This window comes from Megascapheus bottae, chromosome 1, assembly GCF_031878675.1.
Source record: "Megascapheus bottae isolate mThoBot1 chromosome 1, mThoBot2.hap1, whole genome shotgun sequence".
NCBI lineage: Eukaryota > Metazoa > Chordata > Mammalia > Rodentia > Geomyidae > Megascapheus > Megascapheus bottae.
In genome coordinates this window covers 2,780,892-2,798,252 of record NC_143509.1, presented here as the reverse complement: position 1 = coordinate 2,798,252, position 17,361 = coordinate 2,780,892, and the positions used below count along the sequence as shown (strand labels likewise).

Here is a 17,361-nt window from a genome sequence, read left to right as displayed (position 1 = left end):
CTGTGCCCAATTCCCCACCTCTCAACCAGCCAAGCCAAGGACACAGGAAACTGGAGACCAAAAGTTTCACAAGAAACTCATCTTTACTCAACAAAGTTCTACACAAGTGGAATCTCACGCCACCTTAGCGCCAATCTCCAGCACAGCACTGTGACAAATGGACAGACCTGGGAGCCTTCAAGGAAGAGATGGGAAGGAGGGCCTGGGAACAGGGATGACTGCAGACCAATGCCAGTCTGTGTCCCCAACCCTGGCCAGGAAAGGTTAAGCTGAAACTTTGTTGTGCAAAAACCAACCAAAAAATAAATTAAAAAATTAAATAGTTTTCTTAAAAAAAAAAAAAGAGGGAAAAGGAAAAGTATAAAGAATTGGGCTCCCTCTTCCTGAAGGTGCCACCTGGAAGCCCCTCACTAAGGGAGCAAAGGAGGCTACCAGTCCCATCCCAGTAGATAGCCAATCCAACTGCACACCCCAAAACCCAGCAGAGGATGCTTCAAAGAACTACCCAGAAAGCTAAATGGTATTTTAAAAAACTTTTTTTTTCTTTTGTTTTTTTACAAATGGCTTCCAGAGACCTGCTCGAGTTTGGGGAGAAAGGGGAGAGGAATGGGAACACCTCGCTGGGCCATGGAATGTGCTCTGAGTGCCCCCTTGGAATTCAGGCAGGGCCTGACTTGCCTGACAGAAGACAAGAGCCAGGATGAGATGGGGTGTAGCCCCTGGGATGAGTGGAACAGGCCCTGGGCTGAAGAACTCCAGTCAGTCCCCCCAAATACAAGGGGTCCCCCAAAGAAGTAGAAAGCAGGGAAAAAAATAAAACAGTAACAAAAATCTTGAAGGAGCTACAGGGCCCAATTTCCCCCAGCAACTCAAATAAACACACCCACTTCCCTAGCAGAGGTGAGGGCCTTTCCACCACGACCATGTCTCCTAGGATGGCTGTCCCTGATGTGGTGGCATCTCTGAGTGCTGTGTTGAACATGGAGAAAGTGGTTATGGGGACACTTGCTTTCCCCTGCTGGAAGCCGGAGCTCAGGATTTCATGCCGGGAAGCACAAGCCTCCTTGTGTGACCCCCAGTGAAGTCAACCCCGGACTCCAGATGTGGGGTCCCAGGAGCAGAATGCGGGACTGCCCTGAAAGATGCTTCTGGAGAGCAGGGGCAGGCATCTCTCTTCAGAGGAGAGAAAAGCTCGGGGCCCAGCATCATTGGGCACAAGCCCGGAGGACAGGCCAGCCTCTGCCTGTGGCTGAGATGGTCCCTACGTGGCTGGCTGGAGAGAACAAAGATGGGGCACATTACTTGAGGCTGCCCCAAAGCTGGCAGGAAGTATGTGGAGCAGGTCCAAAGCGTGCACGTGCTGACAGGGCGGCCCCGAGGTGGCCATCCGCCTCCCCCCACCCCCCCGCCCCAGGGTCTCGACTGAGGCCCCCTAAACCCTCCCAAGCCCTCCCCAATCACCGGTGATTCCGGCCAAACAGCGAAAGCTTCTTATACTCTAGGTGCAGATTACACGGAAGGCCGTAAGGCTTAACTCAGGGGTTCACTAAGTCTACTGTCTCCATGCAGTCAGGGAAATGGGGCGGCTGGCCCAGTGTGGCTGGCTGCGGCGCTCACAGGCGCGTGTGGCCACATGTGTATGTGAGTGTACGCGTCTCTACAAGGACCCCCCCTCCCGCCTGAGCTCCCCTCGCCTCCTCCCAAGCCAGATTTGGCGGCCCTGTGGATTCCTCCCTCCCACGTGGCTGGCTCGTGGCCCCGTGCCCACTGAGATGTCCCACCCCCCTCCCTGTTTGTAGGACTAGAGCGTGGAGGCTATGCCCATCTGCCCGTTTGCCAGCCAGACTGGCCCGGTGGGACAGGTGGAAGGACGGACAGACGGACGGACTGGGAAGGCTTCTGGATTTGGATCCCACTCACTCCTCCCTACCCCCCCTCGACCAGGGCACCGCGACTTCTGGACGCAGTGTGCTCCCAGCAATCCCTTCGACGATGACGCAGACAGAAACCTGGGGAGGGGGGGAGAGAGGCGAGTGAGGGCCTGCGACCCTGCACCCCCACACTCCAGGGCCCCCATGCCCCCTCCGCACCTGACAGTCACCACGTTTGCCTAGACCCCATAGAAGGCCGCCAGCCTCTCCTTGAGCAGCGGTGGGAACTGCTCTGAAAACTGCTGCCAGTTCTCCTCCCCGACTTGGTCTTTGAAGCCATGGAGGATCTACGGGGAGGCAGGGGTCAGGGTGGGCCTCTGACGTCTCACGGCCACGGGGGAGCCCTACCCCACCCCCCCACCCCATCAGCCCCAACCCAAAAACTCACCTTATAAAACATGTCCCGAAGATCATCCTTCGGGCTTACCCAAGAGGCTACAGCATCGCAGAAGAAAATAAAGTCCTGAAACACGACGCATTCCAGGTGAGGGGGTGCAGCGCCAGCTCCTGCCCCGCCTCGGAGCCAGGGCCCACCTGCACGACGCCCCCCACCCCGCCCTTGGAGCCCATGCGCACCTGCACGACGCCCCCCGGGTTGACGCCAATCATCATGCAGATGCCGCGGAAAGCAGAGTCCTTCTCCTCATTGTCCCGGATGTTGCGCAGGGATGTGCACCTGGAGGAGGGGGCGGGATCAGGGCGGGCACAGGCCAGAGAGAAGGGGTGGGCGCCGCCCCTCCTGCCCCAGCCCCCTCCCAGCCCCAGCAGGCCCCACACACACCAAGGCCGGATGAACTGCTGGAGCATAGGAGCCACCTCCTGCGGGCACACGTAGCCCAGGCGGCCAATGGTGATGGCTGGAATGGCAGAGGGACTCGTCAGGCGACCTGCAACCCCGAGTGGCCCCGGGACGGTACGTGGCGAGGCCTCTGGGAGGAGGCCTCTAGCCCCGACCCATGGACCCCCAAGGGAACAGCTTTGGGGTGTCAGGACAGGGCCTCGCTTGGCCCAGACTGGCTCCCTTCCCCTCCTTCCCCACCTTGGTCTCTCCCCAGGTCTCCCCAAGGGTGCCTTCTTCCCTGGGCCTCCTTCCCGAGCTCCCTGTGAGGCATGGCACACTTGTCCTTGCCAGGGCCCTGGAGGACGTCCCCAGGAAGAGGGCGGGGCAGCCTGGATGTGGGGCCCACCTGTGTTCTCCAGCAGGGTCTTGGGGGTGTTGGGCCGGTTGATGATCTCCACCAGATTGCTGAGAACCATCTGCACGTAGGGCTGCATCTCTGCTCCTAAGGCAGCGGCCAAACGCAGAGCCCCGCCAGGCCCCCCCTAAGCTCCTGGGTCAGTCAGGAGCAAGGCCACCCTCACCCCATTCCTGTGCCACTCAGGACCAACTGCCACCCCTGAGGAAACAAAGGCATCTCTCCCCACGCCCCAGCCCAGAACCCAGGGCTAACTTGAGAGACACAAATCACCCAACCAATCCCCCTGGGCCGTTCAGCCAATTGCACCAACTAGTCCAATCAGGGTAACACTCCTGTCCTGCCTGTGTGGAGAAGCCAATCACAAATGGCCAGAGTAAAACTGCCATTCTCTGGCCAGATGATCTCCTTGAGAACTGTCAGTCATAGTAAGAGTTTGCCCCAAGTAGAGAACCGACCAATGGGGGAAGCAGCCAAGTGGCCAGGCACTCACCCATCTGCATGCAGATCTCGCCAATGGCCCAGGTGGCATTGTTGCAGACCGAAATGAACTCAGGGTTAAGGTTGGTGCCCAGGATGGGCATAAACTCCGCTGCTCGGGAGAAAATCAGTGCTAAGCAGGAAGGTTAGGCACTAAGAGCTCCAAGCAGAAGCTAGGCAGGACCCCATCAGACAGTACGAATACATCCCAGTTAGGTCACGGTCATCCCAGGGCATGTGTCCATCACGTGAGGCCAGGGCGGGTCTCAGGTTAACTGAGGTCAAGGTACATGACTTACCAATACAGGGCTTGACATGGATGAAACAAGCTTTGGTGAGATCTCCCAGGAGAGCAAAGGAACTCTGCCGCACTTCAGGCATGGAGTCCTGGGAGAAGAGGGGATACCAGGTCAACGCATGCACACACACACACACACACACACACACACACACACACACACACACACACACACACACACACACACACACACACACACACACACACACACACACACCAGTAGTTGACATTTTCTGATAGCTCTGAATTCAGGGCCACACACTTGCTTATTAGTTTGAGTGGCAGTCTGATTTTTTTTTTTTTTTTTGCCAGTTCTGGCCTTGAACTCAGGGCCTGAGCACTGTCCTTGGACTTTCTCAAGGCTAGAGCTCTACCACTTGAGCCCCAGCACCACTTCCACCTTTTTCTATGTATGTGGTACTGAGGAATCGAACCTGGGTCTTCGTGCATGCTAGGCAAGCACTCTACCACTAGAACAAACTCCCGGCCCCTGGTAGTCTGATTTCTAAATGATGCTGGGTCCTATTTAAAGCACCCTTGTGTTTTGTGTGTGGGTGCCAGTGCTGGGGCTTGAACTCAGGGCCTGGGTGATGACCCTGAGACTCCATGCTCTACCCCTTGAGCCACCACAGCGACATTTGCTGTTTTTAAGTGGTTAATTGGAGGTAAAAGTCTCACAGGGACTTTTCTGCTTGGGCTGGCTTTGAACTGTGACCCTCAGATCTCAGCCTGAGATCTAGGAAGGCATAAGCAGGACTACAGGAGACTTGGGGCTTCAACTCAGGACCTAGGCAATGTCCCTGAACTTCCTTTTCTATTCAAGGTTAGTGCCCTACTGCTTGAGCCATAATACCATTTTTAGCCTTTTCTGGGTATATGGTACTGAGGACTTGAACCCAGGGCTTCGGGCATGCTAGGCAAGCACTCTAGCACTAAGCCACCTTCATGTTTTAAAGGTCCAGGTTTCTGAGTCCAGAGCCCCCAGTGCAGCACTTGCTCTGGTTATTGCCATGCAGGACCACGGGGCCTGTTTCCCGGCTGGGCCGTGGGTGTGGCCTGCGCAGGACATCCACGCACCTGCATACACTGGAAGAGCAGAGTCATGATGTTACTTCGGGCCACCAGCTGCTCCACGTGGCCCCCCAGGCCCTCAGCCAGGCCACTGAGCAGATCCAATGCCACAATCATGAAATCTTTGTCCGGGGCCTCGTACTGCTCGGGGTGCTGGGTGTACATCTGCACGTGGAAGGGGCAGGAGGTGAGTGGAAGGAGCTGGCAGAAGCCTGAGCAGCGGCAGAGGAGGCAGAGAGGGGGGAGCAGGGAGCTCACCATGGCCTGTGCCAGTGTCTTCTGGACCAGGGTGACACAGCGCTGGTACACTGGCTCGCAGTAGGGCAGGAAGCCGCTCTGCAGGGCGGTGGCCACAGACGACAGGCACTGGGGAGGGGCAGGAAAGGTGAGCCTGGGCGGGAATGGGACGGAGAGAGGAGTCCCTGTGCCCCCCAGTCACCTCCAGCAGGGGGAAGAGGTCCTTGTCCTCATCCTTCAGCTCGTTCCACTTCTGTATGAGGGGCGGCATCAGCTTCTGGATGTATTCCTGGAGAGGGGGGGGAATCAGGGGTGCATTCCCTAAAGGGTGGGGGAACAGGGGGGGGCGGAGGCTGCAGCAGGCGCTCACCGGCTGGTTGAGGTGATGGCCCACAGAGTCGGCCAAGGTGCCGATGGCGTCGTAAAGGATGAGCAGGTTCTTATGCTGGTACTTGCCGAAGGCGAACACGAGCGTGTCCAGGATGTAGCTGAGGTAGGGCACTAGCTCCGTGCACGCCTCCTCCTCCAGGGTGGCAAAGGCACTGGAAGGAGGGAGAACGCAGGGCGGGCTCAGTGGACCAGAGCACGTGGCTCTGGAGCCCAGGGAGCAGGAGGGGTCCTCGTGGGATCAGCCAGTACGAATACAACAGAAATCAGTGGCACTCAGCAGTCAGAGCTATCATCACTTCCCGGGGGAGGGGGGGGGGTTGACCCTAGATCAGGGGTCAAGGGTCACCTGCAGGCTGCCTCCTGCACCCTCTTGTTGCCATCCAGGATCCGTTTGAGTAGCTCTGTCATCAGAGGCTTGAGGTGCATGTCGGGAGGCTGGCTGACCACCCAGTGGGCGTAGCGGCTCAGGGTCCAACAGGCGATGGAGCGGACCAGGGCCTTCTTGTCCGACAGGCACCGGATGAGGTGTGGGATCAGCTCGGGCAGGTAGGGTGCCATGCCTTGCATGCAGCCTGAAGCAGCCAGGAGGTGGGATAGGAGGGGTTAATTGGGCCGAGCACTGGAGCCAGAGTACCCACATCCATCTGAGAGAGCACAGTCCACCACGTGATGGATGAGACTGAGGTGGACATGGGTCAATCACTGGCCCAGAGACAGTCACAGAGCACCGATCCGGGCTTCACAGGGAAGCAATGATGGGAAAATGTTCTTATTTAGAGCTCTTCCTGGCTCTTCAGGACATGAGCACTGTCCTTGGACTTTCTCAAGGCTAGAGCTCTACCACTTGAGCCTCAGCACCACTTCTGACTCTTAGATAAGAGCCTCCCAGACTCCCTTGCGCGGGCTCACTTTGAACTGCAATCTCTACATCTCAGCCTCCCCTACTTGTGAATGCTCAGAACAACTCAGTGAATGAACTCTGACCGTCCTATCTGAAATGGGGGGAAGAGCGGCTCCCCGAGACTCACCCTCGGCGATAGCACCCAGCACCAGGATGCCCGACTCCTTGACCACCCACTCGGGGTGGAACAGGAGGCCCTTGAGCAGGGGGAGGAGGTGGGGAAGCAGTTCCTCCCGGAAAACGTTGGCCAGGACGTCCAGCGCAGCCGCAGAGCACTTCCCTGGGTGGGGAGACAAAGGGGAGGGGGGATGATGTCAGAGAAAGTAAGATCTCCCCGACCAGCTCGTAGCCAGCTCAGCTTCCCCTCCCCGGGGAGCCTGGGCCCAGGGCTGGCACGCACTCAGGTTCCAGTCAGACAACGCGTCGTCGTCGTCATCATCGTCTGCGTCCTCGGAGCCATCAGGCCGCTCGGCTTCATGGGGCAGCGTCACCGTACGGGACTTGTGAAAGCGCGGCTTGATGTCCTGCTCACTGTCGGGGACGGCCTCATCATCCTCCACGTCACCCTAGCAGGGGGACAGGCGCATGGCTGAGCACCTGGTGATTGCCCAAGCCACCCCATGCCCGGCAGACGGCAGACTGACCTTCAGCAGAATAATGTCAATTTCTGAGTATTTCATCCCATTCACAAGGATGGGAATCAACCTGTGGGGAGAGCAACAATATTCAGGGGGGGTGGGGGAGCAGTGGAGGTGGGGCACAGCCTGGGAGAAGGCAGATGTCTGGGTAACAGCACCAGCAAGGGCAGGCTGTTGTAAACTGGTTGGTATTGGTGCCCGCACTCCTGGGGGAATTCCTGCTAGCCAGCAATAAGCTGCAAGCGGAGCTAGGACTGAAGTGGTAGTGTGCTAGCCTTCAGTGAGAAGCTCGGGCCCAGTGCCCAGGTATTGAGTTCAAGTCCCAGGACATATGCATGTGTGTATACACACACACACACACACACTGGACAGCAACTGTAAGGAACAAGTCTTTATTTTGGGCTTCCTAAACTACACAGGAAGATGTCTGAGAAGAAAGATCTAAGTCAAGGCACATGGGATTTTTTTACATCCTTTGGGCACCTGGATATAGCTATGCCTGAGAAGCCATGGTTGGTCTCCTTTCTTTCTTTTTTCTTTGTGGGTTATGGGGCTTGTCCCTGAGCTCTTCAGCTCAAGGCTACCGCTCTGCCCCTTGAGCCACAGCCCCACTCCCCCATTCTAGTGATTAATTGGAGATAAGATCTCACGGTCTTTACTGCCCGGGCTGACTTTGAACGGAGATCCTTAGATCTCAGCCTCCCGAGTAGCTAGGATCACAGGCGTGAGCCATCGCTCCTGTCCACCAAGTCAGTTAGCTAACCTAACTCGGTTAACAAAATCACTTACGGAGTAAGCATGCACGGGCCTGACCGTCACCTGACACTGAAGACGCAGCTTTCTGCACACACGGGGAGTGACTAGAAAGGGAAAGGCCGAGGCACGTGGTGGGATGGGTCAGGATGCCACTCACTGGACCAGGTGAGAGGCCAGAACTTCCTTGCAGATGGGTTGTTCGGCCAGCGTCAGCCAGAACTCACAGGCCTCCAGGGCCACATTCTCGTCGTGGTCCTGGGTCCGCTGCAGCATGTACTGGGGCAGGGGAGGTGGAGAGGGAAAGGCTGAGCCGAGCCCGGCTGCAGGACACTCCCCAGCCACCGCCAGGCCCCTGCCTGCCCTTGGCCATGACCTTGCACACCTGGATGATGCTGTGCATGTGAGGGATGAGCCGGTCGATTCGCACTTCCAGAAGCATCACCAGGGCGCGGCACACGTTCTTCCGCACCTCAGGGTCGTCGTCCACAGCCAGGGCAAAGAGGTGCTGTGGAGAGGGCCGTGGTCAGTGGCCTGGAAAGCGGGGACCTCTCCCTGCCCACCCCGGCCAGGCGCCTGACCTCGATGAACGTGTCGATGTTATCCATCAGCGCCTGAGCTCGATCCATGATGAACTGGTTCACGCAGGCGATGGCGTGGGACCTGGTGGGCGGGGGGGGGGGGGAATGGGGCTTAGCCTCCCCCCACAGTCCGCCCCCGACCCTCACCGTGGCCCCACGTACCGAATCTTGGGACTGCAGTGCTTAAAGAACTGCAGGAACTTGGGGATCATGACGTTGAGGGGCCTGTTGAGCGCATCGCTGTCCAGGAGTTCTGAGGAGTCTTCACAGATCTTCTGCAGGGCTCCGAAGGCTCCCTGGGTGGATGGAGCAGACAGATGGGGGTGAGGCCTTTCCCGGGGCCCCGGCCCCTGCTCCAGTGGGGCCACGGCTTATCACCTACCTCACAAGTGTTGTAATCCTCCGAGTTGAGCAGGTTGCATAACTGGGGCAGCAGCTCAGGCCACATCTGCAGCTCACCCTTGGAAGCGATGGTGGTTATAAGAATACCTGGGCAGCCGGGGAAAGGAGGCTGCCTCAGGCTGGGCGAGGGCCTGCCTGCCCACCCCTCCATGCTCCCCGCTCTCCCTCCACCCCTGCTTTTATGGTGGTCCTTCTTCCATTCATCCTATCCTAGGGCCTCAGATGGGCAAGCTATCCACGTTGCCTCTGGGAACAGCCTCGCCCTGACACGAGACATTACTGCAGATTAGTGAAACTCCACAGGCAGGGTGCACTGTTAATCCCACCGGCCACCACGAGATGGCAGTGCTTCCCATGGGTAACAGTGGTCGTAAGGTGAACGGGAAGACCCGGGTGCTTTCTGCCTTCAATGGAAAGAAATAATGCCAGCCTCTGCCAAGTTTGGTGATACAAACCTAGGAGCCTAGCACTCAGGAGAGGCTAAGGCTAAAGAGGATCCAGAGTTTGAGGTCCACCTGAGTTAGATGACAAAGAAAGCTACCAGACTCCTCTAAGAGTCACCCAGAAGCTGCTAAGAAACCACCCTCCAGGGAATGGAGTCCTGGGTATTCCAGAACACCCAGGACTATCAACAGTAGTGCTTCCTAGAAAAACAGATACATCCTCTCATGGACTTCAAATGGACTCTAGAGAGTTCCTTAATGGGAGAGAAAGTCTTCCCGTGTTCAAAACAAGTTGCTGCTTCTGTGTATTTCTGAACCTGTGGCTGCAGAAGCGGATGACATGTAACAGCGGAGTCTGGCACCTAGAATGAGCTCTAGAACCTTCTCCTGCCTAAGCAAGAAACTACAAAATCAGCACATTTGTCAGACCCATGCATCCAGCACAAATACTACTTCTGTTTATTTAGTTTTGGTGCCAGTCCTGGGACTTGAACTCAGGTCCTGGGCACTGTCTCTTAGCTTTTTTTCTCAAGACTTGGAAAAAAAAAAAGGGGGGGAAGGGATGAATTACAAGCTCCACTCGTGACTTTCTGGCAATTGATTCATCATAGCCAGGTGCCAGTGGCTCACTCCTATAATCCTAGCTCTTAGAAGGCTGAGATCTCAGGATCACCATTCAAAGCCAGCCTGGATGGGACAGGCCATGACTCAACCAGAAAAACTCTGGAAGCGGAGGTGTGTGGCTCACATGACAGAGGCCAGAATTGGGGGGCGGAGGGGGGAGCTCAAGGATAGTGCCTAGCTATGTTCAAGCCTCACGACCAGAAATAAAAGATCCTGACTTGCAGCTGATCAGCTACCTGACCCAGGACACAGCTCAACCAACGTGTGCCGAGAAGCTGACCCCCACTGCCCTGCTCACCGATGGTAGCCCGGATGAGTGAGGAGGCATCGCCGATGTTGTTGAGACACTCCTGCTTGATGAAGTCAGCCACAGGCTGTGGGAAGCTCTGGTAATGCGCTTTCACGTTGTTCTTGAGGATGAGCCCGCTGAGGGACCGGGTTGGCTCATCTGGGGAGAAGAGGACTGAGGTTTTCAGGGGTCCATCCTGAGGAGAGGTAAGGCAGGTCCCACACAGGCTCGCAGGACGTACCTTCTGACTTCAGTCTGGTCAGGACGAAGATTAGGTAGTTGTTGAAGTCAGGAAACTGGTTGAGTTGCTTGAGTTTCTGCCAGGCTGTTAAGGGACTTAGGAACCAACGCTTTCCCCACACGGGATGCCCTGCCTCATAGCTACCACTTGCGACAAGTGAAATGACAGCCAGCTAGAATCGCTCTGCCCCAGCCCTCTGCCTACAACACCATAGCTACACAGCAGAACCTTGAGAAGCCCAACAGCTTCTCTTCACATGGCAGCTGCATACCACCATTTCTGCCTTCTTTTTCCCCCAGGCTGGTTAATTGGAGGTTAAATTGGAGGTTGTTTTTTTTTTTCTTTGCCAGTCCTGGGGCTTGAACTCAGGGCCTGGGCACTGTCCTTGGATACTTTTTGCTCAAGGCTAGCGCTCTACCACTCAAGCCACAGCTCCCCTTTTGGTTTCTTCTGAGTATGTGGTGCTGAGGAATTGAACCCAGGGCGTTGTGCATGCTAGGCAAGCAATTTACCACTAGGCAATGCTCCCGGATCCAGTTGGAGACTTTTATCTCCCAAGTTTCACAGACTTTCCTTGGAGCTGTAATCCTCAGATCTTAGCCTCCTGAGTAGGTAGGCTCACAGGTGTGAAGCACAGGAGCCGGGCTTCAAAATAAGTTGAACCACAAAGCCTAAACAAAACCCAAGGCCACTCAAGTCCACCCCCATTTCACTGGGGATGCACCTTCCCAATTCTGACAAGACAGCCTGGAACTCACATCTGAGTGGGATACACGTCCCATCCTGGCATTAGTGTTTCCTAGCTGCCATTCAACTGGTTTGTGTAAGTCTCCGTGCTCCCATCTGTAAAATGGGCAGAATGACAGCTCCCCACTATAAAAAGTTAATTAGCAAGTGCTAGGTGAATACTGGGGGTTCCCTTCATTTCTTAGAGTGCCTGGTACAGCTCTGGGAACGGGATCTATCAATTCAAAGCATTAATTCTCTTTCCAGATCATGCTGATTTTTGGGGGGGGGGGGAGGGGCATTGGTGGTTTGTTTTTGGTGTTGGTCCGGGGCTCGAACTCAGGGCTGTCCCCAAGCTACTTTGTGCTGGTTAATTGGAGATAAAAAGTCACCCAGACTTTCCTGCCCAGGCTGCTTTGGGACCACATGCTGAGTAGCTAAGATTCCAGGCCTGAGCCACCAGCACTGGGCTTCAAGCAGTTTCTGTCCCACAGAGGGGTCTGGGACTCAGGCAGTGGAGCCCTGCTCACTTCCCCCGCCCGGGAAGGAAGGAAGGAAGGGAGGGAGGGAGGGAGGGAGGGAGGAAGGAAGGAAGGAAGGAAGGAAGGAAGGAAGGATACATCCTGCACGATGCGCTGTGTGGCTGTGTTGGGCGACTGCGAGTCTTTGAGCAGCTGCAGGACCTGCTGCAGGCCTTGTTCGTCTGGCTGCCAGTCCATTGCGCAAGGCGAGCTGCGGGGGCAGGGGCCGGGGTCAGCGCTAGGTCTCTGGGGCTCCACTTGAGAGCCCCGGTTGAGCCCCCGAGGCAGCGGTGGTCGCGGGACGGCGGGAGCGTCGATCCACGCGCGCCCATGCGCGGGGTCCCCGGGAGCTGCGCCATCCCCGGCCGCGCAGCCGCGGGATGTGGAAGCGGGCCAAGGGAGGCAGCGGCGGCGGCGGGGCCCGGCGGATCCTCATCCAGCCGAGGTGGAGCCCTCTTCCCAAGGCGGGCCATGCCGTCGCCGCCCCCGACTGCGGGCCCTAAGGTTTCCACCTCCCTCGCAGACCTGGGGCGGGCGCCCCGGCCCCCGTGGTCTCCCCCCAAGTACAGGCTAAGTCCCGGAAGATTCCCCTCCTCCCAAACCTCGGCTCTCTCAGTCGCTCCCGACCGAAGCCCGGCGCGTGAGCCTCCCAGGTGCGCACTCCCCAGGCACGATCTGATGATCCCCGCCGCCTCCCCTAAACCTGCCCTTCAAGCTCAGCGCACGCCAGATGTCCCTCTTTCTGGCCTAGCTAGACTCGGTGCAGCGACTCCCCAGAATGGGACTGGGACAACCGCCAGAGTCCCCATGGCCTCTGCACGAGAATCAACCCAGCTCGGGACAGAGCCCCCCAGGTCGGGTCCCCATCGCCTGTCCCAATCAGGACCAAGCCCGCCCCAGTCCGCAGCCGCTCAGGAGGAGGGGTCCAATCGATGATGCCTCCCCAAACCAACTTCTGCCAAGCCCCCCGCCGCCCCGAGCCGGAAATCCCCTTTTCCTAATTTGCACCGGCCCAACCCTCCCCCCTCAAGGAGGGAGCGCAGCTCGCGGTGAGACCCAGCAAAGCCCCCCAGCCGAAGCCAGACCCCCTCCCACCCCCGGCCTCAACTTGCAATGCGGCTTCTCCCAATCAGATCCAACGAAGCCCCGCCGAACACAGGCCCCCCGCACACACCCGATCGTCGCGACGTCCCCCAATCAGGCCCTAAGCAGTCCCCGGACGCCTCGCCCAATCACACCCCCGGCAGCCCGACCCCGGCCGCCCCACTGGCCCGCCTCGGGAGGCAGCCGGCCGGCCCGGCCCCGAGGCCCCACCCCCTCGGCCCGGCCCGGCTCCCCCTCCCCCGCCGGCCCGCTCTCCCAGCCCCGCCGATCGGGCCCAACGGGGGTTCCCGGCCTTTCCCGGCCGGGCGCGGCCCCACGCTAGGGCTGCGCACGGCGCAGGCCCGAAGCCCGGCGGGGGTCGACGCAAGCCGGAGCCCAGCGAGTCCGCGTCCTGAGCGAGGCCCACTTACCAGGCCCTGAGCGGCGGCGGCGGCGCCTAGCGCGGCGGCTTCTCCTGAGACTCGCACGGAAGGAGGGAACCAGAGAGAAGGAATTAAAAAAAAAAAAAAAAAAAGAGAAAAGAAAAGAAAAGAAAGAAGGGGGGGAAAAACGCCGCCGAAAATGAACCGCCGCGGCTTCCGTAGTCCTTTCAAACTGACCTAGCTGAGCCAATCAGAAGGCGCGGCCGCGGCGCGTGACCGGACTCCGGCCCCGGGCGGGCCGAGTCACGTGACCGGCGAGGGCCGCCTCTCTGGCCCGCCGGTCCTCCCGGCGTCTCGCTCCCCCGGCGTCGCGCGGCGCGGCCACAATTGTTGGCTGGAGCCGGGAATTGGATGGAACGCGTGGACTTTCCGTCCGCGTGGGGCCCTGGAGTCCCCGGCAGAGCCGGCTCCGCGGTCTCACCGCCCGCCCTCCCCCACGGAATCCCGCCCCGTCGAGGAGGCACAGCGACGCACACAGCCCCGGGGGGATCCGGGGAGACTTCAGACCCCAGAGACAAAGCAAGGAACGGTGGCCCCACTTGTGTCCTACATACCCACAAGGAGATTTTAAACACATCCGTTATGAAACCCAAAGCTCAGTCCTGTCACTTACCTGACGTTGACTGGGATGAAACGCAGGCAGAGTCAGGAAGGAAGAAGTCGCGGCGCTCAAGCCATCGGAAGAGAGCGGGGCAGATGTCTCCTCCTCTCACGGAGCCCACAGTGTTGCAGGGAAGAGGTGCAGACGCGGAGCTTCCCCTCTGCTCACTGCAGACAACCCACAGCTACTCCCGGATCAGTTTCCTCAATAGGCACTCGAATCCTTACTCCTTGAGAGATAATCCAAGTTAACTATCACCTGACCGTCTCTAAGTTGTTCTTTGAAAGTCGTGGTCTTTACCCCGCAAGCCTCAGGCTCATCCTTTCACTGCATTGTCCCTCCCTAAACCAGTATTTACTGAATCAACCGGGGCTCTAAACCCAAAGGAAAACCCGGCACTGCCCTAAGGGACTTTTTGACCCTTGGGAGAAACTTAAATCAATGCTGGCCCCAACTTTAAAAAAAAAAAAGTTTCCCAGCCCAATCCCGGCGGGCCAAGGCGGACGCGCCTCCACTCACTCATGAAACCCTAGTATTAGGGCCTCCCAGGTTAGGGAAGGATCGTCGGGCGCCTAACTCGGCTCCGAGACTCAGGAAAAACCTCCCCAGAGGAGCCAAGAGTCCCACCGCAGCCAGCTCGGCTCCTCAAAACCACGTGCGTGAAAGTGCCACGTGCGCATGCGCTTACCGCGCCCGTACGGAACTACAAATCCCATGGTGCCACACGCTTTAGACCCGCCCCGCTCACAGGTTCTGGCTAAGAAGCAAAGGTAAGGGGACGCAGGGCAGGATCTGAAATCCCCTTAAGCGAAGGAGTTTGTTGATTTGAGACTAAATTGGAGTTTTCCAGGGAGAGTTGAAAACTCCACCAACTTGGTCAAGCTTGGGTGCTGATATGCAAGGGACAATTCAATAGTGCTCAACCCTTCCCTCCTTCCTTGCTCTTTTTCATCCTTCTATATAGACAGGTTCTCATGTATCCCAAGCTAGGTTGGAAATCCTCTCTGTCTTAGCTTCCCCAGTGTTGGGACTACAGGCAGGTCCTACCACACCCTGCCTCACCCTTTCTTTTTCTTTATGGCAAGTTTTCACCTGCCCTGTACAAGCTTTAGGTAGTTGCAACAGAACAAAGTGACCCATGCAGCCATGTATTGTCTATTACTCATCCCTCCTAGTTAGAGAAACTCCCAGCTATACAAGCTGTTAACATGCCTCCCCTTCTCCTCCCATTCCCCCTGCCTTCTCTTTCTCTCTCTCTCCCCCTCCCCCCCACTCTTAGAGCTTGAACTCAGTGTCTGGGTACTGTCCCTGAGCTTCTTTTTTTATTGTTGTTGTTTGTTTGCCAGTCCTGGGCTTGGGCTCAGAGCCTGAGCACTGTTCTTGGGCTTTCTCAAGGCTAGTGTCCTACCACTTGAGCCACAGCACCACTTCTGGCTTTTTCTGAGTATGTGGTACCAAATAGAACCCAGGACTTCATGCATGGTAGACAAGCATTCTACCACCAGGCCATGCTCCCGGCCCATCATATTTATTCTATTCAACCTATTGCCCCACTTGTCGGGTTCCCAAATGTTAAGTCTCATGAGATTCTTACAATAGGCCCAACTATGGCAAACTTAATTCAACTAGAAGCATATGGGCAAAAAGAAATGCAGCCGGAGCAGAGGCACTGGTGGCTCATGCCTGTAATCCTAATAACTCAGGAGGCTGAGATCTGAGGATGGAGATTCAAAGCCAGGAAAGTGTGAATAACCACCAGAAAATCTGAAGTGGTGCTGTGACTCAAAGTCACAGAGTGCTGGCCTTGAGCAAAAAAAGTTCAGACAGTGCCCAGATCCCCAAGTTCAAGGCCACAACCAACAAAACCACAAACAAATAAAACCTACATGTAGGTCAGTGTTGCAGTGCTTGCCTAGCAGGCATGAAATTCTAAGTTTTCATCCCTAGCACTAAGAAACAAAAAACACAGCCCCCCCCCCCCAAAACAAGCTATCTTCTTCACCCACAGAAGCAATAATAGCAGTTTCAATGTTAAAATTTTATCAACATGCTCTTTTATTTGTAACCATCCTAGGGCTTGAACTCAGGACCAGAGCACTCCCCTTTAACTTTTTTACTCAAGGATGGCACTCTACCACTTAAGCTTTATCTCCACTTTTGACTTTTTGCTGGTTAAATGGCTGGAGATAAAGAGTCTCATAAATTTTTCTACCAGGGATGTGAACCACTGGCACCCAACTGCTTGTATTTTTTGTAATGCTGGAAAAAAAAAAAAAAGTAGATGAAAGGCCTGAACCATGGAAAGGCTAAGAAGATTGGGAACTAGTGGCTCCTTCTTATAATCTAGATACTCAGGAGGTTGAGATCTGAGGACTGCATTTGGAAGCCAGGCCATAACTCATCTCCAATGGAACCACCAAAAAGCTGTAAGTGGAGCTGTGGTCCAAGTGGTAGAGCACCAGCCTTGAGCAAAAATATCAAGGGACAGTCCCCAGGTTGAGGTTAAGCCCTAGACCAGTACACACGCATGGCTAAATGGTTTTATATCACACAGCTAGCTAACAGCCACTAAAACATATGGAAGCCCAGGGTGTGTAACTCACCAAAGCTTAAGGCTCCTCTTCCTCTACTTTTCCAGGGATACTGAAGTGGGGTGCCACAGACGGCCTCCTTAGCTGCTCCAGAATGGAGGCCAAGCTTCTATAGGAGCGACCTAGTTCTCTCTCTCGTTTCTTTTTAAAGATCCAGTGGCTGCTGCTGGGTTGGAGATGATGGTGGCAGCCTTAGCTTTCCTGGTCCCTCTCCCATCCCCCATCTGCCGTGCCCCAAGCCAAAGTCATACCTGGGCCAACCCACCTGTTCCCCTAGAGGAAGAGACCTTTGAGCCTCCCTGGAAAATAAATCAGCCTTAATGTGTGGTTACAGTAAACGAATGAAGGTGAACTGTCAGTTTCAGTTAAAGTGTGCACCCGTCTCAGGGCCTGAGCACGAGGATCCAGTCTTCAGGGTTTTAAACTATTGTCACTTTGGTTATCCTGTCCAATCTGCAAAACTTGAGCCTCTTCTACTCTCATCTGGAACCTTTGTGGGGAGAATGCAGGACCCTGTGATGGGCTGTTATGTCATGTTAGTGTATCTGTTATTTCTGGTCTATTCCTCTACAGCTAGATCTACAAAGGCAGGAAATGTTGTCCTTTGGAGACAGCAGCTATGTCATCATGTAAGCAAGTGGGGTTTCTTTTCTGGTTTGGAGACATGATCTGTGCTCTGTAGCCCAGGCTGGCCTCCACCTCCCAAACACTGAACTACAGGCATGTCAAGCTTGGGTTAGTATCAGTTACTGTCTGCTTCGGGTGGAATCTGAGGCGAGGGACCCACCTCAGCCCTCTCCCACGACCACAGCTGCCTGCCCTTCCTCTCAGGGGGCCAGCAGAGCCAATCCTGCCCATCTATGTGTCACACAGGCCCATCTCTCTACCTGGGACACCCATCCTCACCTCCCCTAGGACTGA

The 17,361-nt window shown here is 56.4% G+C and overlaps 1 protein-coding gene and 2 non-coding genes across 7 annotated transcripts; all 3 read right to left on the bottom strand.

Moving 5' to 3' along the window:
* Positions 1-1,448: 1,448 nt before the first annotated feature.
* Tnpo2 (transportin 2) lies at positions 1,449-14,488 on the bottom strand. Of its 5 annotated transcripts, XM_090336454.1 has the most exons (26): positions 14,369-14,488; positions 13,862-14,078; positions 11,822-11,933; positions 10,476-10,551; positions 10,244-10,393; positions 8,859-8,965; positions 8,639-8,772; positions 8,477-8,558; positions 8,281-8,403; positions 8,056-8,174; positions 7,149-7,209; positions 6,905-7,070; positions 6,632-6,784; positions 5,950-6,175; positions 5,584-5,755; positions 5,416-5,502; positions 5,235-5,342; positions 4,983-5,141; positions 3,907-3,994; positions 3,621-3,719; positions 3,119-3,214; positions 2,713-2,818; positions 2,508-2,607; positions 2,320-2,394; positions 2,091-2,218; positions 1,449-2,009 (listed from the first exon to the last, which is right to left on the bottom strand). In XM_090336454.1, the coding sequence occupies exons 3-25, from the start codon at positions 11,918-11,920 to the stop codon at positions 2,111-2,113; spliced, it is 2,694 nt and encodes an 897-aa protein (XP_090192580.1). In that variant the 5' UTR covers positions 11,921-11,933; positions 13,862-14,078; positions 14,369-14,488; the 3' UTR covers positions 1,449-2,009; positions 2,091-2,110. The 5 variants fall into 5 exon arrangements, with proteins under 5 accessions (XP_090192580.1, XP_090192574.1, XP_090192591.1 ...); XM_090336448.1 differs by lacking the exons at positions 13,862-14,078; positions 14,369-14,488 and adding an exon at positions 13,237-13,339; XM_090336465.1 differs by lacking the exons at positions 13,862-14,078; positions 14,369-14,488 and adding an exon at positions 12,831-12,867.
* LOC150067953 (small nucleolar RNA ZL2) lies at positions 3,789-3,863 on the bottom strand. Its single transcript, XR_016538620.1, has one exon. It is a non-coding gene; the product is annotated as a small nucleolar RNA ZL2 (small nucleolar RNA).
* On the bottom strand, positions 5,837-5,905 carry LOC150067952 (small nucleolar RNA SNORD41). Its single transcript, XR_016538592.1, has one exon. It is a non-coding gene; the product is annotated as a small nucleolar RNA SNORD41 (small nucleolar RNA).
* Positions 14,489-17,361: the final 2,873 nt, after the last annotated feature.